The 24383-nt window shown below is 30.0% G+C and overlaps 3 protein-coding genes across 3 annotated transcripts; all 3 read left to right on the forward strand.

The window, feature by feature from the left end:
• The first annotated feature begins 1829 nt into the window (after positions 1–1829).
• On the forward strand, positions 1830–14733 carry LOC111704904 (uncharacterized). The gene is made up of 17 exons (XM_023477292.1): positions 1830–1883; positions 3121–3183; positions 4800–4892; positions 5929–6019; positions 6520–6575; positions 7204–7312; positions 7402–7548; positions 7643–7703; positions 8391–8479; positions 8697–8797; positions 9958–10092; positions 10412–10478; positions 11351–11538; positions 12565–12688; positions 12835–12941; positions 14136–14258; positions 14311–14733. Exons 1-17 carry the CDS (start codon positions 1834–1836, stop codon positions 14465–14467), a joined length of 1761 nt encoding a protein of 586 aa, XP_023333060.1. The 5' UTR covers positions 1830–1833; the 3' UTR covers positions 14468–14733.
• A 60-nt stretch (positions 14734–14793) lies between these two features.
• Positions 14794–19028, forward strand: LOC111704910 (glutamate-gated chloride channel alpha). The gene is made up of 11 exons (XM_023477300.1): positions 14794–14929; positions 15009–15160; positions 16394–16485; positions 16692–16780; positions 17593–17731; positions 17786–17989; positions 18308–18384; positions 18436–18558; positions 18609–18647; positions 18706–18835; positions 18916–19028. The coding sequence occupies exons 2-11, from the start codon at positions 15099–15101 to the stop codon at positions 19014–19016; spliced, it is 1056 nt and encodes a 351-aa protein (XP_023333068.1). The 5' UTR covers positions 14794–14929; positions 15009–15098; the 3' UTR covers positions 19017–19028.
• A 1135-nt stretch (positions 19029–20163) lies between these two features.
• LOC111704903 (uncharacterized) lies at positions 20164–24352 on the forward strand. The gene is made up of 4 exons (XM_023477291.1): positions 20164–20273; positions 20599–20661; positions 24097–24189; positions 24250–24352. Exons 1-4 carry the CDS (start codon positions 20224–20226, stop codon positions 24350–24352), a joined length of 309 nt encoding a protein of 102 aa, XP_023333059.1. The 5' UTR covers positions 20164–20223.
• Positions 24353–24383: the final 31 nt, after the last annotated feature.

Here is a 24383-nt window from a genome sequence, read left to right on the forward strand (position 1 = left end):
TAACGAACGTATTTTTAAAAGTTATAATTTGCCCAGCTCTAGTAACTGTAATCAATTGAGACATCATGCTCTTAATTAGGCAAATTTGGTGCTTATGAAATTGCTCTGTCAGGATTATTTATATTAATCTATTTCGCTGTCTTTCTCTTACTTTATCAGACGCATTCTGACTTATGAGGCAGAAATTATTAAACTGTTTAAGAAAAATTAAATTTATTTTTTATTTTGGGATGTTAATTTGCGCTTTCAAAATAGCTCTCAGAAGAAAAGTAGCTTTTTTGACTTATCTATATGATTATTTGATCATATCAATGTTAAAGTTAAACTTTAATATTTTCTTGGTCTAAATACTATGTATCGATACTTAAATATTTTCCAGATGTTTTTTTACATTTTCCTGGGGGCCAGGGGGGGGGGCAAAATTGGCCTCCCCAAATCTATAACATTTTGGAAAGCCCTTGGGTTTTACTTCAATAGTCTGCAAGAAAAATGGCAAACTTACAAAAATCCAAATATTTATTGCAAAATCTAGTTATTAAGCATAAAAATTGCAAAAAATTGAGCAAATTGCAAAAAATTATACATTTTGAAAAGCCCTTGACCCAGCAAATTCAAATAAGCAAAAACATTTGCAAAATTGCATTTAAAGGCATCTGTGCAAAACTCTATGCAAAATTTCTTTGCAATAATGTGGGGTCTGGTTACTTTAACATGTTAAAATACAATAGATGGAAGTAGGTCTAAATATAGATTTAGTCTGGCATAGGAAAAATAAGGCATTTAGGCAGTAAGCTGGAGGACTCAGGCAGTAGGTATAAAGGCCCAGCTTTTAGCTTTAAGTACTGGACATGAAAATTTGAGCTTCCTAGCTCAAAACTTTTTGAGTTATCGCAAAAAACGATATGGGGGGGGTTAAATTGACCCCCCCCCCCAGGATAAATAGGGTTAATATTTTTCAGTTATTGATACCATGTATCAATATTTTAATATTTTCCTGGTGTAAATACCATATATATTGGATGCTTTAATATTGTTCACTGTCAGGCTTAAATGGTTGAGTGAAAATATCGTTTGTTTTTTAACCATAAGTGGAAAGCATGTCGTTTTCAAAACAATTTTATAAAATCTAAATATTTATTTATACTAATTTATACAATTAAATATCATATCGGGTTTAATCATTGCAGAAAGGACTATCATATGAATTTTGTTTCATAAAAATAAAGTGCTAAAACCCGGCTAAAACAGGTTACTTACGTTTAATGTCGCAAACTATTACTAAGGGTTAAAGGCGAATTTGAAGTTATCAATCGATTTACATTATATCGGCTTATTTAGAACATCACTGTATAAAGAGTACTTTTTTCTAAGGACTAAAAATTCAACTTAATTATATCTGTAAACACCTTTCTGTCCATTTCAAAGTTTTTCCCTAAAAGTGCTTTTGTTGAAGGAAAATGCTTGAGTAAATTGTTAAAAATTCGCGAAACAAAATCGAAAAACTGCAATTTCTCAGCTGTTTTTTTGACCCGGTAGAAGGAAAACTGGCCTACGTGGTAAAATTTTTCATAGACAAGGGAAAATATAATATGAAGATAAAAAAAGAAAAAATATCATTTCAGAAAAAATATCCTCTGTCATGGAAAATCTTCTCTGTTTATGAAATGTCCTATCTATGAAATGGCCTATCTATGATATGTCCTATCCATGAAATGTCCTATCCATGAAATGTCTTTCTATGAAATATCTTTCCCAATGCCCGATATGAAGCTTATGATTTTAATCATAGTCAATAAATAAAGTAAATAAAAAAATGTTATTTCAGGTGTGAAAATGAAATTGCATTGGCCTGGTATTTTTATCTTTATTCTACTCTTTATAATGTAATCTTTTATTAACGCATACATGTGTTGTGATTGTGAATGCAATCTAAGACAAAAATAAGAATAATTTAGACTTAAAATAGGATTACAATTATGTGAGCTTACAATTTCGTGTATTTCTTAGGAATACAGTGCAGCATCTGTAGTTAGAAAGTTATGTCCCATTTGCTATTTGAAATAGAAAATATAATTTCTTGATAAAGGAACTGAAATTAAAATTAGTTAATGGCTTTATCTTTGCAACCTAACAATGCAAATTTTATATATTATATACCTGGGTATAAGATCTAGTAAAAATAATAGTTTAAAATCAAAGGTTTACGAGTACGACATAAGGTTATAAAGGCACAGTGTTTATCAAAACAACGAAGACGACGTATGATTTCAATTTTGAGTTCTACAAAGCTTTTAAACAGCATGGATCCTAGAGAGGCTGTCAATTAAGAGCTACTCCTAGTTTACTTGTAAACTGTAGTAAAAATAATAATCTTTTTACAAAAGTCGTCTTCATTACATTTACAAAAACACCGACCATTGTATAATGACTGCAAAATTAGTATTTGAGAAAAATGTTCAGTCATCTGTAAACTACATGTTTAAACTTAAAAATTAAGCAGTAAATTGTTCTTATTATTATTACTATTATTATTATTATTATTATTATTATTATTATTATTATTATTATTATTATTATTATTATTATTATTATTATTATTATTATTATTATTATTATTATTATTATTATTATTATTATTATTATTATTATTATTATTATTATTATTATTATTATTATTATTATTATTATTATTATTATTATTATTATTATTATTATTATTATTATTATTATTATTATTATTATTATTATTATTATTATTATTATTATTATTATTATTATTATTATTATTATTATTATTATTATTATTATTATTATTATTATTATTATTATTATTATTATTATTATTATTATTATTATTATTATTATTATTATTATTATTATTATTATTATTATTATTATTATTATTATTATTATTATTATTATTATTATTATTATTATTATCGCCAGAGATGCGCCAGATGTCTGTTTATCATTTGTGTTATTGTTTACAATCTTTATTATTGTTGTTATCATTATTATTATTATTGTTATTATTATTATTATTATTATTATTATTATTATTATTATTATTATTGTTATCATTATTATTATTGTTATTATTATCATTATTGTAATCAACAGGATGTCTGTTACGGAATCCAAACCCATTGTAACGTACTTCCTGAATAAGCGTTATGATTTAAGGTAATATATACAGGGTGTCCCATATTAGATCGTTAATCAGTCTATATTATGTTTTTTTGGGACTAATAAGAAATTATAAGAAGAATATATCATTTCATAAAATTGAATAAGGCTTATATAATTTTTTTCTTGCAGAAAATGTTAGGTTTTTCGGGTATTATGGGTTTAATTTGGCATTGAAGCTTGGAGATAGTCTAATATGATATGGGACGCTCTGTATCATCTTATCGTGTTTTTAGTATCTACAGTGATAACCAGAACACTTGGAATAGGAAGTTGACTTTTAGACTTAATTTATGACTTTAAATAGTCAAATGAACATGAGGCACCGCAATTGTGCATTGTATGCATTGCAGACCCATTTCACTGAACAAGTGATTTTATATCTTACTAGTTAAACTACTTACTTTGTAACAACATCAAATGCACTTCTGTTTTGTCTTAATGTCGTCTTCCTATTCTGCAGTTTTCTGGTTATTACTGTATTTACATTTTTTAATCTAGTCATTTCCAAAAATATGCTTGGACAGGAATGAGGCCCATCAGCTTCATTTTTATTTATATTTTGAAAAATTAAAACCATTCAATTTAAACTAAAGTACATTGCATAAAAAGTAAAAATCTTATATTTTTCAATCGTAAATCATCTTTTTTAATAACAATTGAGAAGACGTTTTAATTTCTAAAATCTAACCGGCCGTGAATCTGCTTTTCTCATACTCGTGCGTGAAATCAAAACTAAAGGAGCAATTCAAGGTCACAAAGTTATACCAGTATTCATTATTCATGGTAACCTGTAAAATTTCTGACACACAGTGTCAATTTTTTGGGTTTCCATATCGAAAATACCAACTGGGGATGGTAAAAATAAATTATTAATGATCATTATGATTTGGACTAATTGATTCTTTTCCCTTTCTGAAATTAAAATTTTCTTTTTCTTTTACAAGTAGAATATAGAATGATAATACATCTTAGTCAAGTTAAAGTACACAGAATATCTTGTGGATGCCACAAATCCTTTGACTCCATTATTATATTGTTTCATAAATCAATGTTTATTTATGATATTTGCTTTACAGTATATTTGATTTTCTGTAAAATCAAACCTTGTTATGGAAGGTAACAATGTCGTCTTTAATGTACAAGATGTCCCTTGAAACATGGCAGTTGGAGATTAGTTTGAAATGTCTTCTTTCTAATTTGTTAAGTTGTTTGATACCAAAGTGATCAATGAAAAATTTGATACTGCGTGCATATTAAATAGTAATATTGATTTCTAAGTAATTTAAAATTATTTACCAACCGTCATGTTTCGTGAGACTGCACTATGTAAATTAAATTATAAAGCAAAATATAGGTAAATAAATCTAATCATACATTAACAATGTAAAATAATAAGCTTTAAAGGAATTGAGTCTTTGCCACAAACTCTGCTTTTCTAAACCCTATATCTTAGGATTCCAATGTCGTAGACCTTAGATATTTCAAACTATGAATTCTGTTAGATCAAATAATATAAGTTTGAAATATCAAAGATTTCCGACATTGGGTTCCAAAGATATAGGGATTATAAATTCAGAGTTTGTGGCAAAGACTCAATTTATTTGTTGTAGAACCAGTTCCTGTTTCTTTTGTAATGATCATGAGTGCGTAAAAACTGTGAAAGGAGAATACAAATATGCAAAAGCAATGACCCTTTGTATGAGGTAAATTAATTTAAACATAATACGGCACAATATAAAGAAGGTATTCCAAGGACAGGGTTACCCACTTAAAGGATAATACTTGGTCTGTCAAAGGGACTGTCAAACTCAAGGAGAATTGAATAGAAGGAGGGGGCAATAGGGTTTCCGTACACTTTGCTGTGACGTTTTTGGACTGCTGAAGAACTAGTTTTTGCGTAACAAATGAATCTTCATCTAACGCCAGAGATGCGCCAGATGTCTGTTTATCATTTGTGTTATTGTTTACAATCTTTATTATTGTTGTTACGCAAAAACTAGTTCTTCAGCAGTCCAAAAACGACACAGCAAAGTGTACGGAAACCCTATCGCCCCCTCCTTCTTTTCAATTCTCCTTGGTCAAACACAAGGTACGTTGTATATATATTATATAATACAACCTTGGTCAAACTGGAGGTAAACATTTCTATATAAAGACCAAAATACAATTGTTCCTGTTCGATACAGTCCATCTTTCAGAAATATTTTAGACACCTCATTTTCCAAGATAAAATAGACGTTTAACGTTTACAATAGCTTGGAAACCTAGCTTTGCCTGGAAACTAAGTCAACCCACTTAAACCAAGTTAAGAACATTCCAGTTGTTTTACCGAGTTTCTTAATCAAAATTTGAGGCAAATCTGTTCAGGTGTTTCTGAGTTATGACCGGACATCTAAACAAGCATATAAACAGAGATTATAAATCTGTATATATACTTTGCTTGTCTTTGGGTGTTTGTTTGTTTGTATCCAAAAAACGTCGAAAGGGCTGAACTGATCGAGCCCGATTTTTTTGTGGGACCTCACATGACCCAAGGGAAGGTTTATGAATGATCAAAATCAAAAAAATTAGCCTCCAACAAATATTATTTTCATTAAATTTTGTAAATCAACGATTTTTTATTAAAGAAAAAATTCCAAAATAATCCCCGAAAGTAGAGAAATGGGATTTAAAGAAAAAGAATAACGAGGGAAAAATATCAATGTTTTGTAATTTGAAATCATTCAATTTAAATTTTAGGTCATTTGCAATGTTGTATGAAAACCCTGAAGAAAGATGGTCTACTGTGGCATCTTTTGGAACGTTAAATGAAGATGAAACAGACTATGTGGTATATTAAGATAATACAGTGAAACCCTTAATAACGAATACATCGAAAGAATTCATCAAATATCGTATTCTTCACTTTCTGATAATGTAATGTTGTAGATATTTAGTTTTTTAATTAAATGATTATATGGAACTCTTTAAAACTGTTCTCGCATATTCATGGCTCTTTATTTATTTTCGCAAATACCGAAATTTACGTAATATAGTATAAAACTCATTGAAAAATTGTCAAGACGACATTTGATAAATTCTTCCGATGTATTCGTTATTAAGAGTTCACTGTATCATACAGATAAATGATTCGTATCAAATAATTGGCATTATTAATGCTAAATTTAAGTATACTCTTGCGTTCCAGTATTATTTTTTTACCTTTTTAGTGTTGCTTAATCTGCTGCAGCATATTTTGGTTGAATATAAAAAATCACTGTTTTCAATATTGAATTTTCACAAAGACAGTAAGTCTTTGTCACAAACCTTGCCATTTAAACTTGATTTTAGGAAGGTATTCTGTACGGTGTTTGGTCTACAGGTCCTTGGTTAGGACTCAAAATAAGGTGGCTTCAAAACTCATTTCAAAAGAATTGAGTTTTTTCATAAACTCAATATCTTTGCAACCTGGAGGTGTAAACCAATGATATTTCAAACTTAGATCATTTGATCTGACAGAATTCATAGGTTGAAATATCAAAGGACGATATTGGTTGCAAAGATATAGGGATTAGGAAATCAGAATTTGTGACAAATACTCAATTCCTTTAGAATAATACAACAAATATATAGACCAGGAACGCCCAACTCAGATATACGCAAATTGTGTACTGTACACTGTGGGAGGAATGTAAACAAATCCAATGCCCCCACAGCAGTTGAAGAGAAAGGATTAAACACTGATAAACAGAGTGATGTTACAGTCAAAAACAAAAGAAACTAGTTAATATATTAAGTTAGTGCGGATAAAAAATAATTTATTTAAATATGATTTTTGGGTTTCAGATCAATATGGAAAATTTATTCATGCTCAGTGAGATTTGTTCAACTATAAAGGAGAAGCAAGGTAAAAAGATTCCCACTTATCCTTGTTTCCGAGGTTTAACTTTCTTTTAAAATTTAAAACNATTTGACGCATCAGATATGGCGGTTCCTGGTCTATATATTTCTTGGAATAATATGTTTTTTCTTCAGAGGATTTTCTACTGATTATTTATGGATCGGGCTTGGAACGAAGATTCCTGAGTTACAAACATGGCATCATATATGCCTATCTTTTAATTCAGAGAATGGAGAAGTAAAGGTCTAAAAAAAATTATTCAAAGCTCAAGTTTTTGGGAATTTTCTGTTGCATTAATGCATTTTCAAAAATAATATTAAACTTCTGTTTAGTTGTATGATAATGGAGAAAAGGTTTATGAAGGAAAGCATGATTCAGTTATTGATTTACATAAAAAAGTTAGCACCACTTTTACAATAGCTTCCCCTGGATGTGCTTGGAGAACTATTTTATCTGGATACATGTCTATGTATGGAAAGGTAATTTAAATGGATAAGAAATATATGCATTATCAATATTATTCTTTTCTATTTTTGTTATCATTATTATATAAATCCAAAGAAAAAATCCTAGGTATCAGATATGCAGATATTTGGAAAGGCTTTGACCGATCAGGAAATGATTGAAATCACAGGTTTTTATCAAAAGATAAATCATGAATATAAAAATTGTTTACAACAGCGCTCTTGAACTCAGGGAACAATCGTTGTTTCACAGGAACGAACGGAATTATCAAGAACTATGCATTGCTTCATAAAAAGAACGAACACGTTGAACACATTCATAAGAATATTGGAACTATCTATAAAAGAATAAACATGGAACAAACAGTAATTGGTTAATCTAAATGTTCTAAATCATCTCGAAATAAAAGAAATGATGAAAAATTGTCGAGTTTTAATTTATCTGTTTAATTGCAAATTCTGTCAGTTTGGTGGGGTTGGCCAATGTCATGTTATACCTCCCTTTACCCAACCCCTCCCCCACCTAGTCCATCCTTCTTCAACTCATTCCAATATTTTCCTTGGAACCGTCCTTGGAACTGTTCTCAATCAAGAACACACTGAACGGAACGAACCGGAATAGGGATGGAACGATTGTAATTAAAACGAAAAATCTAGCAAAAATCCCTTGTTCTGGAATAAGGAATGAAAAAAAACAGGAACATACCCACTGCCCATGCCTCTCAGTTAATGTCCATGGCTTCACAAATGTTTGAGTGAAATGGTAAGGTGAAACTTCAAAGCCAACAGTGTCTTAACATTTAATCCTTGACATCTACAAAAGCATAAAGATTAATAACTATATTCAACTGTTCAAGGTTGTAAAACATCCATAGAAGGAGATATAGTTAGCTGGAAGAATACCCAGTGGGAGCTGGTTGGAAGAAAACAAATTTCAGAGAAAGAGGTTGAGTATCCCAGTCATTAATAGATATTTGTATAGAACAATACTAGTGCAACTTGCAGTGTGCATCCTACATATTTGTCTCAATATAAAGAGATGATTCATTATAGCATACTTTCCTGTTACTAGTAACAAAAAAGGTTGAGTACTTCAAAATGAACAAGAGTTGTCCATGCCCATTTTCACAAATGAACAGTTAAAACAAGTATTTCAATTTTAGATTGTTGACTTTGACATTGATGTTTGTAAAATCTCAACTACCAGCTTGCACTTTGTCCCACTGAAGAAAGTTGTGACTCCTTGGGCAGAAAATATGTGCAGGTACTACGGTAAACAAGCCTCCTTTGTTCAAAACAATGTAGATTCGAGTTCTTTGTCCCAATTTTGACAATACATATGCTGTAAACCCTAAGTGTCAATAATTTAGAATCAGTTGCCAAAAAATGGCAATTATTATTCATTAGAGAAACCAGATTCTGGGACTAGAATTTGAGTTTCTTTAATTCAGGAGGTCGATTCTGTTCTAGTAAACTTAGAGAATCAGGAGTTTCTCCAAAACCAGAGTTTGATACTGTTTCATCAACGTTTTAGAATCAAGAGTTTTCACAATTCCAGAGATTAATACTATCCAAGCAGAGATAGAGAATCATGAGTGTCTCCAATCCCAAAGTTTGATACTGTTCCATAAGAGTTAGAGAATCACTATTTTTTCCAATTCCGAAATCTGTTTCTCTGTCAATGGTGGTAAAATTTAATCCTATTACCTTAACTCCTGAATCAGATTCCGAAAAAAGCAGAATCAACAATTTCTTTTCCTTTATTCACTGCGGGAAATTCGATCTTTGTAATTGACTCTTTGCCACAAACTCAAATTTCTTCTCCCTACATCTTTGCAACCCAATGGTGTAAAACTTTGCTATTTGAAACTTAGATTATTTGATCAAACAGAACTCATATTTAGTTTGAAATATGTAAGGTCCACAACATTGGGTTACAAATATATGGGGACTAGAAGTTCAGAATTTATGGCGAAGACTCAATTTCTGTAAACGTTTATTTCTATTTTAATAAAGGAACTGAGTTCTTGTAACAAATCCAAATTTTCTAATCCCAATATCTTTACATTCCACTGAAATTAACCATAGATATTTCAAACTATGAATTATGTTATATAAAGTAATCTTAGTTTGAAATATCAAAGGTTTACTTCATCAGTGGCCGAATTTAAAGAATTTGAGCGGCGGTTTAAATTTAAGCCGCGGTTTAAATATGGTTGGTTCCACTTAAAATTGTATCAAATGTTTCAAGATTTATGCTGGCGCTTAATTTAAACCGGGTTTTGGTGGATTTAAACCACGGCTCAAATTCTTTAAATTCCATCTCAGGTTGCAAAGATATAAGGCTTAGAAATGTTGAGTTTGTGGCAAAAACTCAACTCCTTTGATTATATTGCAGTATAGTCTGAGTTTTATTTACTTTAGGAAGATGTCAGGATATCTGGCCGCATACAACACTCAAGAGGAGTTTGAAAATTTGGTTAATCTTATAGAAGATTCAAGAATGTTAAATTCTGTGTGCAACACTAAATCAAAAAATTTGAATAAATCAGAGCTCAGGTGGTCTTTTATAATAACTGAAAAAATGCATGATACCTCCAAGCACTCAGCAGTATGTGGTCATTGGAATGACAACTAAGCTTATCTTTTATCATACTTGAAATTAAACAGAAATTATTTTAAAAGGCCATGAAATCTACAAGTAAACTTGAGTTTTCATCAAAATTGCTTTAATTTCCTTGATATTTTGATATTTTGGACTGGTGATGTTTGTATTAGAAGAGTCCTGAATTACTTAAATGGGAAAAACAAAATTGTTCAATTTTTAAATGAAAAAACCTTTTCAAATGTTTTGATGTTTGATTATAATGTTGCCAAGGATGTGGCTTGGAATTGATGACAATAAAGAGGAAGGTGTCTGGAGGAACACCAGAACAGGAGAAACAGTGAGTTGAAATCAATAACAGAAAACCATTGCATATCTGTTGGGCATCATCTATTTGAACTATGAAGTCAAAATTAACCTTTTTTCTAAGGAAAACTTTATTTCTGTCCCAATATTTATCAAGTAAAGGTCATTCCTTCTTTTATTCAATTTTGAGAGAATTTATCACACCTAATATTAACAGAGGAAGTACTTGGTTTAGCAAAGGAAGTTTTCGATTTTGTTGATGTAGATACTTCAGTTCCAAACTCTATCTATCTGAGGTCGCTCCACTCAGCTCCTCTCCAGTTGGGTTCTTATCATCCCAGAGTTACCCAAAGTCACTAACCTGACTCTCTTAGCTACCTCTGCACTCGCATTGGAAAGCTTTGAAGTCTCCTTGCAGGCTTTCTCATCTACATTCACATAGCCAAGGTTGTCCTTGTCTCAATTTCCGAACCTTCTTAGTGACCCTGTGATGACTGCTTCTCTGGTGGATACATATTCCATGGCCATTTTGGCATTTGCCCAACTAAAAAAGTCAGATTACTGCCTAAATGCCTTTTGTTTACCTCCACCAGATAATTCTATATTAAGACCTATTTCCAGTCATTGGAAAAAGCCCATAACAAAATCAAGCAGATTGCACATTATTGCAGAGAAATTTTGCACATATTTTTGCACAGACGGCTTTAAAGGTTTTTGCATTTTTTCAGTTTTTCTTGAATACACACTTAGGTTTTAAACAATTTCCAAATGGTTTTGCACATTTTTGCAATACATATTTGGATTTTTGCAAATTTGCAGTTTTTTGAAAGATTATTGAAGTAAAGCCCAAAGGCTTTCAAAAAACTTATGTAACTTAAGAATTTTAGACATAATATTTCTAATTAGGTGAGTTATCTGAACTGGTTGCCAAATAGACCATATACAGGTGGTGACAAATATAATTGTCTTCAAATAATAGCTGAGCTTGACACTGCAAATACATCAACTACCTTGTTAAATCAAGCCAAAGTTGGGGATGCTGAGTGCTTAGATTTTGAAGCATGCAGTGTATGTAGAGTGGACCATAATGTCAGGTATTTACTGGCTTGGTGTATTTATGAATACCATAACATTTGAGAAATATTGGAACAACAGGAAAAGAATTTCAAAATTATTGTAAAATTATTAAAAAAAGGATTAAAATCTAGTCATTAAGAGTTTGCATTACAAAAATTTAAAAAAAATATTATTTTTCTGCAAAATATCTTCCTAGTGCAGAGGCCAAAAATGAACACTGCTTTAAAGATTAAGCATGATAACAAAGCTAACAGTTTGTGTCCATCAATAAGGGTGTTGACGGAAAGAAAACAAATTCTCAAGATGAAATGATAATAGGCCTGCTGGAATCAGCTGTTGAAGGATATATATTTCCCAACAATATTTCCCAATTATAACAACAGACACACAACAGAATGAACCCCCGTATCAAAAATCAATAACAAAAAATTCTCTTTACTTCCTGAAAAAAAATTACATATATGATAACGTGTACCAATGTTATAATGAACGTTTATAATGAAAAAATCCTGACGATCTAATAGCGGAAGATAAAGGGGTTAACAATAGTTGAACAGCACTAAAAGACGTTTTAAACTTCTGAATAAAATGACAATTAATTATTAACAAAAGTCACTAAATCTTTATGTGAAAATATTCTTTGTTTAACTTTTGAAAATGGATTTACAATACACGAGGTTGTTTACGACTCCATCAGGGAGATCAAAGATAAAGGGGGTTAAAATTGTTTGGTTTGGTGTCTCTGAGAGGGGACCTAAGTTAAAGACGACTTTATACGGAGACCTTATTGTTAATGGTTGACAAAGGGATATTAGTGCTACTTTACCAATAAAGAATAGACTCTGTTATTCTGTTCTATAATAATGAATTCAGTCTCTGAAGTGTCTGGTGAAATACATCTTTAATTGTTTCAGATGAGAGAGACTGTTTACTGCCTACCATTCAGTAAACTTATGAAATTTAGATATTTTGATCCCTGCTATAGTTGTTGATCTAACCATTTCAAAATATCCAAATTTTCTTTAAAATCTGATGACATTTAGGAAAGTGAGTGTTCGTGGACTGTGTGCAAATTCATTATTTAACAGCATTTACCTATACAATATTGATGACCAAGGAAGAGTTTTGTATTTGGGAATTTTTTCTTCCTTTCTCACTTTTGATGAAGTAAGTGAAATTTTTATTAGCATAACAAGAGAAGAATCGCAAGTTGTATACCCAAAAAAGATTTTAACTTATTTCAATCTTTTAAGTCTTACAAAATAAAAAAAATGAAGATTGCTGTTGATAAAATTATTTTTTGTTATTTCCAGAACCAAAAAAAATGGATGTGGTATGATAGAAAGGATAACTCAAGTTTTGCTACATCTTCGTCATCTGAAGAATCCTTGCTTTTTGGAATTAATACTTTTGACTTCAGGTCAAAATGCAATGCATAGCTATTTTGTATATTTACCCAGGCCGTAGCCAGGGGGGGGGGTGCAGGGGACCGATGCACCCCCCTTTCTTCTATATATATATAGCCGAGTAAGAATTGATTCCTTTCCCAAACCAGCAGGCTAACAAGTAGCTGATTAGTATTCAGTACACTCTGTTGATAAGAAAAAATACAAAATCTTAATTTACTTATAGTCACTCAATAAATAGTTCTTTAAGCCTAATTAAAACAGTATGTTTTATTAATTATATAGAGTCCCATGAAAATGAAATGATAATCTCCTGTACGCTTTCAAACTTTCAGCCCCCCCCCCTTGACCCTTGAAAAGCTTTTCTTTAAATAAATAAGAAATATGAATATATCATTATCAATTATCATATTCAAAAGTCAAAGTAATAAATGATAACTTGATTCTGTTAGTTAAGCAGTACTATACTACATCATGTAGATGAATTCATACTAAATATTAATACTCAAATATATTTTTTTTAGATCTAAATATTTATTTTATGCTAATCCATTTAAAGATTTAAACAGGTTTACATTACATTACAAGATATAGCATTACATTAAATCTAGTTCCGCCTTTGTAGGTCTTCGTTTAGGCTCGGGAACAGGCACAGGATTAGGTTCAGGTTCAGAGTGAGGATGAGGATCAGTTTCAGGTTCAGCTTCAGGCTCAGAATCAGGGTTAGAGTCAGGATAGGGTTCAATTTCACACTCGGAGCTTTTATGTCTATTTTCCCCGTCCAGCTGAGGAAAAGGAGATGATACTAGAGATTGAGAGCGTGTCTTTCTCTTCTTATGGGAGGTTAAATTTGAGGTTTTTTCAATACTTGGCAGCATCACAGAAACTATCTTAAGGGCCTTGAACCCTTCTTTGGACTGGGGGCCTCTCATGGACCTCTCCTCAATACTCAAATATTGATACTTGTTTAAAAAACAAATATTTTTTAGATTTTTTTTCATCACAACTATCAAATTTTTTCCAACTTTTTGAACTCAACAACATAGAAATTTGGTGTCCTTTTGAAATCTTTCTCATCATTGATGTAATTAATGATTAAATTTCCTATTATTTAATTGAATGAATTATGTATTAACAATTTCATAAAAAATAAGATTTGCTTCCGATACATGTGGGAACAAGATCAATAATTGTCATTATCTATTTAGTGGTGTCAAGCGAGATCCCTGTTCAAAAAATACCAAATCTACACTAAAACAGATAATGTTTACAACATGTACTGATGAAGAGTTTACTTGCAATGATGGTCTTTGTATTAATATTGAAAAAAGGTGACAAATAAAATCTAAATAATTCACTCCTATATATCTTTTTGTAAAATAGATGCGATCAGACCACTAATTGTTTGGATGAATCAGATGAAGACAACTGCAAAATGATATTTATTAAAGAGAACTACAAGGAAACTGTTCCTCCATTCAGGAAAACAATTACAAACTCTGCTTTACATTACTCTGCACTTTTTCAAATACAAACATAGCATGGCACTTAGCCTGAATCCTACCTCAAAACATCTTACCTAGTCCTAAAAAGTAGAGTTAAATTGTGGAAATAGTAATTTGCAATATCTTTTGAGTATCTTTACAATTCTACTAATTTCTATATCTAATTTATAAATAACATTATACTCAATACTCATACAGGATGAAGATTTAAGTATATGATATATAGAGCAAATGCAAAAGTGAATGTCATAGATCATATGACCATAGAGGAAATGAACATAGAGCAGTTATAGCATCACAACTTTACTTGCACCAAAATAAAAATTAGAGATGAAAAATATAAATAAAAATTAGATTGTAATAATTTCTTTTACTTTCCTTTTCTTTTTAGATTTGATATTGTTAATGAGTCAAATGTTCCAGTAAAAGTAAATATATCTTTTGCAATAAAGGATGTTATCAGCATTCAAGAAATAAATCATGCTTTCACTTTAAAGGTATTTTAAAGAATCAATGATTTGATAATTTAATTTAAATCAGAAATAATGCAACTAAATTTATATGAAATCTATTCAGTTTGCCCTGGCATTGCATTGGTATGATTATCGTTTATCATATTATAATCTGAAGAAAACAAAATCTTCAAATACTCTTGCAGCAGATGAGATGGAGAAGATTTGGATTCCATTTGTAGTATTTGAAAATACACAGGACAATGAAGCCACAATGTAAAATAGTTTATTAATACAAACTATTTTTAATAACTATATAATTGAAAAGAAATATTTAGACTGAGAGAAACAATATCTAAATAAGATAATTTTCTTAATCAAGCCTAGGGTTTCCAACATAATAGATTATTTTCTTACGCATAATTACGTGCAGTTACGCGTAACAATTTTCATTTTGAGTAATTTCGCAGGATTACTCATAATTGGGGAAAAATCCATTTTGCAAAATTATGGTGTAATTTCGCGTAATTTCTACAATTTAATTCTGCGAAATTTTGTAATGATTATGCGTAATAAGTGAAACTATAATTATGTGTAATTACAGCGTAATTTTGCGTAATTTTTACAAGGTAATTTTGCAAAATTTTGTATTAATTACGTGTAATTAGCAAAACTTCAATAACACGTAATTACAACATAATTTCTTGTAATTTCTTCAAGGTAATTTGCGAAATTTTGTATTAATTATGGGTGATTAGCGAAACTTCAATTTCGCGAAATTATGTTGTTATTTCTGCAAAGTAATTTTGCAAAAATTTGCAATAATTACATCTATGAAATTTTGAAGTTTAAACTTTTAATTTAAATAAAACAACTAACTTACAAGGAAAAATGTTGATGTAATTTTCACATTCAACATTTAAAAAGTTTAACAAAGAGCCTACAATTTATCTTTTAAAAAAATACCTAATCTATAAATTTTCAATTTTCAACGACTTGTTAATATTTCAATCTAATTTACCTTCAATCTAGTTTACCTTCCTTGTTTGAAAAAAATGGCAATTAAATCGTCAAAATATGTTTGACATGGTTTTAGCGGGCATTTCCTTACACACACTTTCCCGCTATAATTATTCCTCAGAATTAAAATGTACTTTATTTATTATGGAATGTTTTGTATTACGTAATTTCGTGTAATTACGCATTAATTACCCGAAACCAGACTTTCTTTTGTAAAAGTAATAAACGCCTAATTACACGTAATGCTCCTGCCTAAGTGAAAGAAAGTGTTACGCGTAACGTAATTACAACTAGAAACCCTAATCAAGCCTGAACCATACACGGTAAGCTCAGTCTGTAATTTTGGGTTGAAACTTTCTTACCATTTAGTTATATATTTCAACTACATGATGTTAGATCTAATGCATAGATTACAATTTATTTTTCAGAACTGAAATTTGCAATCTGACTTTTTTCAAATTTTTTTAATATAATTTGATTCTATATTAGTGTGTCAAGAAATAGTGAAGTCACCATATACCGTGAAGGAAATTTTGTTCGAAGTCCTCCTGAGGTGTTGGAAGAACGAAACATTTTTGATGGTTAGTAATGACTATAATTTACAAGACTTAAAATTTTTTTTTTAGAAAAATCAATACTTTTCCATGATTCTATTGTTTATTCTTGTTTTGTTTTTAATATATTCAAAGAATATGGGTCATCTTAAAATAAATCTAGTTTTTTTCTAAACCTGTTAATTGTAGTTAGGCTAAAAATAAAATAGAGTCAATTCTTCTGACAATATCAGGAAATGAAAACAAACTGGAATTTCAAGAGGTTTACACTAAAACCTTTAAATGTGAATATCAGCTCCAGATGTATCCCTTTGATACACAGGTAACCTGCTTTACCATAGAGAAAGGAAACAAAGAGAAAAGCTTACCTCAGATTTACACAACCGACCACCCAATTAAATAATTAATAATGTGGTGGGTGGTGTACATCACAATATGTTTCCGTATCTAACACTGTAAACTTTAACATAGAGTGACTGTATTTCTTGGGGATGGTAAAATTGTTATTACAGAATAGTATACTGCAGTACATTCCAGTTCAGTTTTTTAATTAAGTTAAGACAAGAATGACAAAATATTGCATTATGAGATAATGTACAAAAAATTCTATTTGCAAAATTGAGAGTTTTTTTATAACACTAAACCATTGTGCATGAGATGGAAAGAAGGAGATGTTAGTTAGGGGAAATGACTCATTTTGAAGAAAAATACATTTCATTTTATTTCATTACAGATGTATTACAGTTTATGTTTGAAAGGGATACATCATGAAATTTTCTAGAATTTAATGTTACTAATATGCATGGAAATTCGGATATTTAAGAATTTTATCTTTACAAAAACTTTTTAGAGTTTTGTGATAATTAATTCTGGAGGAAGGTCAAAAAATGTTCTCTTCATTTAAAGAAAGATAATCAAAAGATTTATCAATTCCCTGCTAAGAAAATCATCACTCTATACACAAGTTAACAGTGTCAGTTATTTAAACATACCTTGATGTACACAACCAACCAACCAACCTATTAATTAATTAATAGGGTGGATAGTTGCTTACATATCTTACCTTTTTGTTTTCTTTCTCTGTGTGCTTTACTATGTTTAAACGTAAAAAGATTATATTACCTTATTATCTAGATATGTAAAGTATTACTAACAGTACGAGGGTCAGAAAAATCAGTAATGGAAATTACTCCAGACTCTATTCTGATGGAAGGAGAAACAGTTTTAACCCAATATATATTAACCTACTGGAAACTAGATTATGTCAACTCAAGTAAGTATAATTTTAGTAAGGTTGTAAATAACAAACATCTTGATATACTTTTAGCATTGCCTGAGGCTGGGGTTAGCATCATGATAGTTCTGAAGAGACGAATAATGAATGAGATTTTGACAACATATCTACCATCAGTTCTTATTCTAATAATAGTATATGTAACCAACTACTTTAAACCATTCTTCTTTGAAGCAGTTGTGACAGTTAATCTGACATCTTTACTGGTTCTAACAACTTTGTTTATTAGCGTCTCAGGTCAATGATTAATCTTTCTTTCATTTAATTTGTTCTCCTTCTTAAAGATCAATAATTTACCATTTAATTGATTCTCCTTTCATCTGATCCATTATCCCTCTATAAAGTACAGATATCCTTCCATCTCGTCCATTCTACTTGAAAACTTTCAAATAACTCTGTATGACTTAAACCCCTGCCTTATAGTCCCAATGGGTGAGTATGTCCCAAATGAAAAAATAGAAACCCTCATATTAAGGGCCCAAAACAGGGGTGATAAATCCTTAACATTAATAATTTTTTGTGCTAAGCAGAAGATTTTAACTATGTAAATTATAGATAGCCTACCACCAACAGCATATGTTAAACTGATTGATATTTGGCTAATATTCTCTCAAGTGATTCCATTTTTTGAGGTATATTAAGAGTTAAATTACATTGAACTTGGAAATATGTTACTTCTTTAGGTTTTACTTCATACCTTCATGGATAGTAAAAGAAAGGATGGTCAAGACAGAGAAATTAACCATCATGGGAAAATGATTAAAGTTGGCAAAAAAGAATCCACAAATAATGATTCCAATGTCCTGGTAATTATTCTATATTAATGAATGCTTATGATAAAAACTATCTTATTTAGTTTGTTCGGGAAAAAAGTTTCTTATTGAAGGATGGAAAGGTAAGCACAAAGTTTATAGAATCAAATTTTTTTTTTAATCATCATCTTTATTTTTTAGATTCCTAAGAGTATCCCCTTTGACCCTGAGTTAATTGCAAGAAATGAGAAGGAAGAACTAGAGGCCAGACAAAAATTTTATAGTAAGGTTGACATCGACATCTACTGGATTCAATTTGGTGAAATAACAGGTAAACATGCTTTAAGATGTTTTTACATGTTATATATTAAATTGTTCTGCAGAAATAAACAATTTAAAATAATATTTTAGGCAAACTACTCTTACCATTGTTCATCATCATCTTCACTATTGTGTATTGGAGCTTTGGATTGTACCATTACTTTAAAGAAGATTATTCCTTTAAAATATAATAAAATTAATTTGATAAACTTTTTTTCTTTTTGTTGCTAGTGATTTAAGAAAGAACAGTATGAAAATGTACCTTCAGTTAAAGGTTTTTTTGCTCAAAATGAGTTTTTAAAATTGTTTAGACTATCAAAAGGAAAGCAAATTAAGCCCAGCTTTTCCGATTAAACAATATGTTAGTAATGATAAATATAAATAAAACATAATCCTGGAAAGAAACTCATTGACATATTCTGTTCATTTTTTAAACAACAAGTTCACATGGTCTTTTAATCCCTGGAACAGAATTTATTTTCAATCTTCTTTAGCCATTTAAGTTCATTGTAAACTAAAAATCATTCTAATTTCAAGAAATAGATTTTATAGTTTTATGTATGACTCATATGACAAAATGATAGATGAGTTGAAAGTAAGAATTTTTATTTAAGTTTAAAAGGACTTTTCATGAAAAAAATTGAGAATATCATATTTGAGGAACAAAACAAATGTTTTGAAAAACAAGAAGATGGTGATAAATAATCAAAATTGATGTATTTTATTTAATTTATTTGTGCAAGGCATTAACTAAATCTGGTTTCTGATCTTGTTCATAATGCAGATTTCATGCTTTACATTTTTACTGTTTTAATCATTCAGAATTTTTAATAAATTTCTCCAACTTAGCATTTAGATATTATTTGCAAATTTTACTGAAGTAAGGCTGGGAATTAAAGACTTTGCTCCACGTAAGGAAGATTTTAGATAAAAAGAATCCAATCATAGTGTTGTAAAATATTCACCAAAAGGATATTTTCAAAAAATTAAATTTACACTAAAACTTGCCTGTTGATCTTCATTTCATCATGCATTAGTTGTCTATTTGCATTCTGCTTTTAGAGATGTGTTCCTGTGTAAATAAAATAGATAAAATAGAATTTTGAGAATGGACAAAATCAATTTGATTAGAACAGATGCAAAAAAAAACTAAATGGGTTGATCATAAATGATAAACAAAGGAAATGAAAAAAAGCCATTCACGCCCATCTCTATCAATCCCTATTTTTACATCTCATCTTCAATCAATTAATTATAAAGAGCTCTAGATGCATTGAGTTCTCATGGATGTGGTTTAATATTATTTAGATTAACTAGATGAAAACAAAACAATTCTACTTCAAAAGATTAAAAAAAAAGTTATCCAAATTTTTTGATCATTTACTTGAAGAATTGAAAATGAAGTGGTGTAGACTAGCCATTCTGATTTATCCCTCACTTCTTTACATGTAAGTGAAATCAATTAAAGCATAAGAAGATTAGTCAATTAAAATGGTGACTGTGATAATAGAAAAAAAACATTCCCTGTATATAAGCTCATCTTAGTAAATTAATTTGATTTTATAAAATCCTTTTTTTTAACCAATAACTGAACATGAAACACTGCCAATATGCAGTATACAGAAACCCATTTCACTTTGTAAGTTGATTTTCAAACTAAAAGTAAAATTATTTGCATAATGAAAATATTAAGGACAAATACAATTGCTTTAATGTTGAATTACTATTTCACACTTTAATTGATCCACTGTACTCTACCAAACAATATTGCAGGATGCATTGTATTGAATCCAAACCAATAGCCACTTATTTCCTGAACAAACATTATGACTTAAGGTAACATACATTATTCTAAGGTAACAGATACTATACTAAGGTAGCAGATATAATGCTAGGTAACAGATATAATACCAAAGTAACAGATATAATACTCGGGTAGCAAATATAATACTAAGGTGACAGGCATAATGCTAAGGGTAGTAGATCTCATTCTTAGGTAATAGATATAATACTAAAGTAGTAGATATAATAATAAGGTAGCAGATATAATAATAAGGTAGCAGGTATAATCTTTGGTAACAGATAAAAATTTAAAGGAACAAATTTAATACTGAGGTAATAGTTAAAATATTAAGGTATCAGATACAATATTTAAGTAACCAATATAATACTGAGCTGTAAGATATAAATCTTATTAACAGACATAATATGAAGGAAACAGATATAATATAAGGTAACAGATTTAATACCAAGGTAACAAAACTAGTGATTTGTGGTGTCTTTTATGACAAGGATGGCGACTAATAGGAAGGCTTCTATCAGATGAAATTTTGATCAGATGACAGTGAAATGAAGCATTCTGATTGGTTGAAATTGCTGGTGTCAATGAAGACAACATTCAGGATTGTCTATAATGTGAATGTCGCCTTTGTTGATGGAAGACGACATTTATGAAATGGGGCGTAACTTGGGGGGACTGGGGAAACCAATTATGGGGGGCATGACAGGGAAGAGGGGGGCGTAACTGGTAAGGGGTTGTTGTTGACCAAACCTGTCTGTAGGAGGGGGTAATACCCCCCATTTGGGAGGTGTTGCCCCCCCTTTTTTGTGAGTCATGGTATGAGAAATCAGAATTGAGTCATGGTATGAGTCACTATGGATGAGTCATGGTATAAGTCATCAGAGCATGAATGGGATTGTTCTTCATCGTTCTGTTTGTTCTTGGGAAAGAACGATCTTTCCACCAGGAACGCAGCCAGCCCTAGTTAAAACTATAAAAATGTAAAATAAAGGTTAAATGAAGATTAGAACTAAGAAGGATGTAGATAAAGGGTAAAACTTTGAAGATGTAGAATGAAGGGTACAGCTTTAAAGGATGGAGAATATAAAATAAAGGGTGAAACTATACAGGATAGAACTTTGATGGATGCAGAATGTAGGTTAGTTCTGTAAAGAATGTAGAATGATGGCTAGAAATATGAAGGATGTAGATGAAGGTTAGAACTATGGAGATTAGTTAATGAAGGGACTATAAGGGATGTAGAATAAAGATTAGACATATAAAGAATTTATAATGAAAGGTAGATATATGAATGATATAGAATGAAAGTTAGAACTATTAAAAACGTAGAATGAAAGGTAGAATGAAGGTTAGAACAATGAATAATTTAGATGAAGGTTAGAACTGTGAAGGATGCAGAATAAAGTTTTGAACTATGAAGGATGTAGATGAAGGTTAGAAACATGAAGAATGTATAATGAAGAGTAGCACTTTGAAGGATGTAGAATGAAGGATAGAATGTACAATTAAGAATGAAGGGTAGAACAATTAAGTATAAAGCCTAAAGGTTAGAAATATAAAGAATGTATAATAAAGCGTAGAACTTTAAAAAGGTCAGAACTATGAAATTGTAGAATGAAAGTTTTACCCTTCATAATGTATTCTTCATAGTTATTACATTCATTTACATCCTTCATAGTTCTATCTTTATTTCTACCTTTTATTATTCATTTTCTGTAGTTCTAACCTTTATTCTACATTCTTTATAGTTTTAACCTTCATTCTACCTTTCTTTCTACATTTTTTATAGTTTTAGCCTCCATTTTATATCCTTCATAGTTCTACCTTTTTTTTAAATTCTTTATATCTCTAACCTTCATTCTACATCCTTCTTATTTATACACTTCATTATATATTTGTCATAGTTTTAATCTTCATCTACATCCTTCATAGTTATAACCTTCCTTCTACAACCTTCATATTTCTAGCCTTCATTTTACATTCTTCTTTGTAGGGCAATACTTTGAAGGATGTTGAATGAAGGATAGAATGTAAAATGATGGGTAAAACTATGATGGATAAAACTTTAACGGATGTTGAAGGAAAGTTATAACTATGAAGAAAGTAGATGAAGGTGAGCACTATGAAGGATGTAGAATGAAGGTTATTAGAACTATGAAAGATAAAGAATAAAGGTTAGAACTCTGAAAGGTTGTAAAATGTAGAATGTAAAAAAGGTTAGAAATATAAAGGATCCATAATAAAGGGAAGAAATTTCAAGGATATAGGTGAAGGTTAGAACTACTAAAATTGTAGGATGAGAAGTATAATGAAGAATAGACTTATAAAGGATGCAAATGAAGGTGGTTAGAACTATGAAAGACATAGAATGAAGGTTGGAACTATGAAACATGTATAATGAAAGGTAAAATTAATGTTAGATTTATGAAGGATGTAGATGAAAGTTAGAACTATGAAGAATATATAATGAAGGGTAAAACTAAATAAATGTATAATGATAGATAGAATGAACTATGAAGTAAGTAGAGGATGGTTCAAACTAAAAAGAATATATAATGAAGGGTTAAACTTTGAAGGATGTAGAATGAAGGATAGAACTATAAAGAATGAAGAATGAAGATAAGAACTATGAAGAATGTAAAAATGAAGGATAGAACTATAAAGGACATACAACCAAGGCTAATACTTTAAAGGATGTACAACTATAAAAGGTAGAACTATAATGGATGTAAAAAATTGTAGGACACTGAAGGGTAGAACTATAAAGATTAAAAACTAAGAAAGGTTTTTTCAGAATAAAAAATATTGGTTGGTATGGGGGTGTAGCTGGAATTATATCTTTTCTGTTTGACCACTCATCTAAACTCTTTCAAACATTTTCTCTCTCTTGCTGTCTTGAATATTCATATTCCAGCTACACACACATTATAGATGATCCTGAATGACGTCTTTATTGACAGCACCAATTTCAACCAATTTCAACCAATCAGAACACTCCATTTCACAGTCACATGATCAAAATTTCATCTAATATGAGCCTTCCTATTGGTCACCATCCTTGTCATAAAAAACACCACAAATCACTACTAAGATACATTACATTAAATCTAAGCATCACCTATCATCAACATTTTATTTTTATTTAATAGAATTTCCATTCTTAAACCAGTGTTTACCAAAATTTGTTAATTAATTAACTTTGCTCTGTTTTAAATTAAAAAGGGGTTTTATAACACAGCAAATACTATTTCAATAATATTGGACACTGTGTCTCTTAAATCTGATAAATTGATTGCGAACAAATATAAAAAGAATATCATACATTGCAGTAGTTTACTAATTTTAATAAAACTTCTCTTAGATTTCTGATAGATCCATGGCAATTAAAATTATTTACAAATAAATTTATTACTTTGATCTTACATTATTACTGTTATGATTGACTAAATCTACAGACTTTTCTTCTCTAGGACAAGCTTCTGCTTCTTCTGCAATGATCATGAATGTGTTAAGACTGTCAATGGAGTTTACCCATTTTCAAAAACAATGACAGTTTGTATGAGGTAAAACCAATGGATCAACTTTAATCCAAATTTCATTTTTCAAATTTATGCTGAGCTTAGGTCATTTCCCATGATCTATGAAAATCCTGTGCAGAAATGGTCCATCACTGTATCATTTGGAACTTTAAATGAAGACGAAAAAGACTTTGAGGTACCTAATTAACATCTCTATTTGAATAAATCTGAATTTTGAT

This window comes from Eurytemora carolleeae, unplaced genomic scaffold (assembly GCF_000591075.1).
Source record: "Eurytemora carolleeae unplaced genomic scaffold, Eaff_2.0 scaffold484, whole genome shotgun sequence".
Lineage (NCBI taxonomy): Eukaryota > Metazoa > Arthropoda > Copepoda > Calanoida > Temoridae > Eurytemora > Eurytemora carolleeae.

Bases quoted from the DNA above. Each gene is read 5' to 3' on its own strand.
- LOC111704904 (XM_023477292.1), top strand. From the start codon at position 1,834: ATGAAATTGCATTGGCCTGGTATTTTTATCTTTATTCTACTCTTTATA. The intron at 6,020-6,519 runs GTATATTAAGAT...ACTTGATTTTAG, and splicing joins AAGATGAAACAGACTATGTG to GAAGGTATTCTGTACGGTGT. The intron at 7,549-7,642 runs GTAATTTAAATG...AAAAAATCCTAG, and splicing joins ACATGTCTATGTATGGAAAG to GTATCAGATATGCAGATATT.
- LOC111704903 (XM_023477291.1), top strand. From the start codon at position 20,224: ATGAAGTGGTGTAGACTAGCCATTCTGATTTATCCCTCACTTCTTTAC. The intron at 20,662-24,096 runs GTAACATACATT...TTTCTTCTCTAG, and splicing joins AACAAACATTATGACTTAAG to GACAAGCTTCTGCTTCTTCT. The intron at 24,190-24,249 runs GTAAAACCAATG...TGCTGAGCTTAG, and splicing joins ACAATGACAGTTTGTATGAG to GTCATTTCCCATGATCTATG.
- LOC111704910 (XM_023477300.1), top strand. From the start codon at position 15,099: ATGGAGAAGATTTGGATTCCATTTGTAGTATTTGAAAATACACAGGAC. The intron at 15,161-16,393 runs GTAAAATAGTTT...ATTCTATATTAG, and splicing joins CAGGACAATGAAGCCACAAT to TGTGTCAAGAAATAGTGAAG. The intron at 18,559-18,608 runs GTAATTATTCTA...TATCTTATTTAG, and splicing joins ATAATGATTCCAATGTCCTG to TTTGTTCGGGAAAAAAGTTT.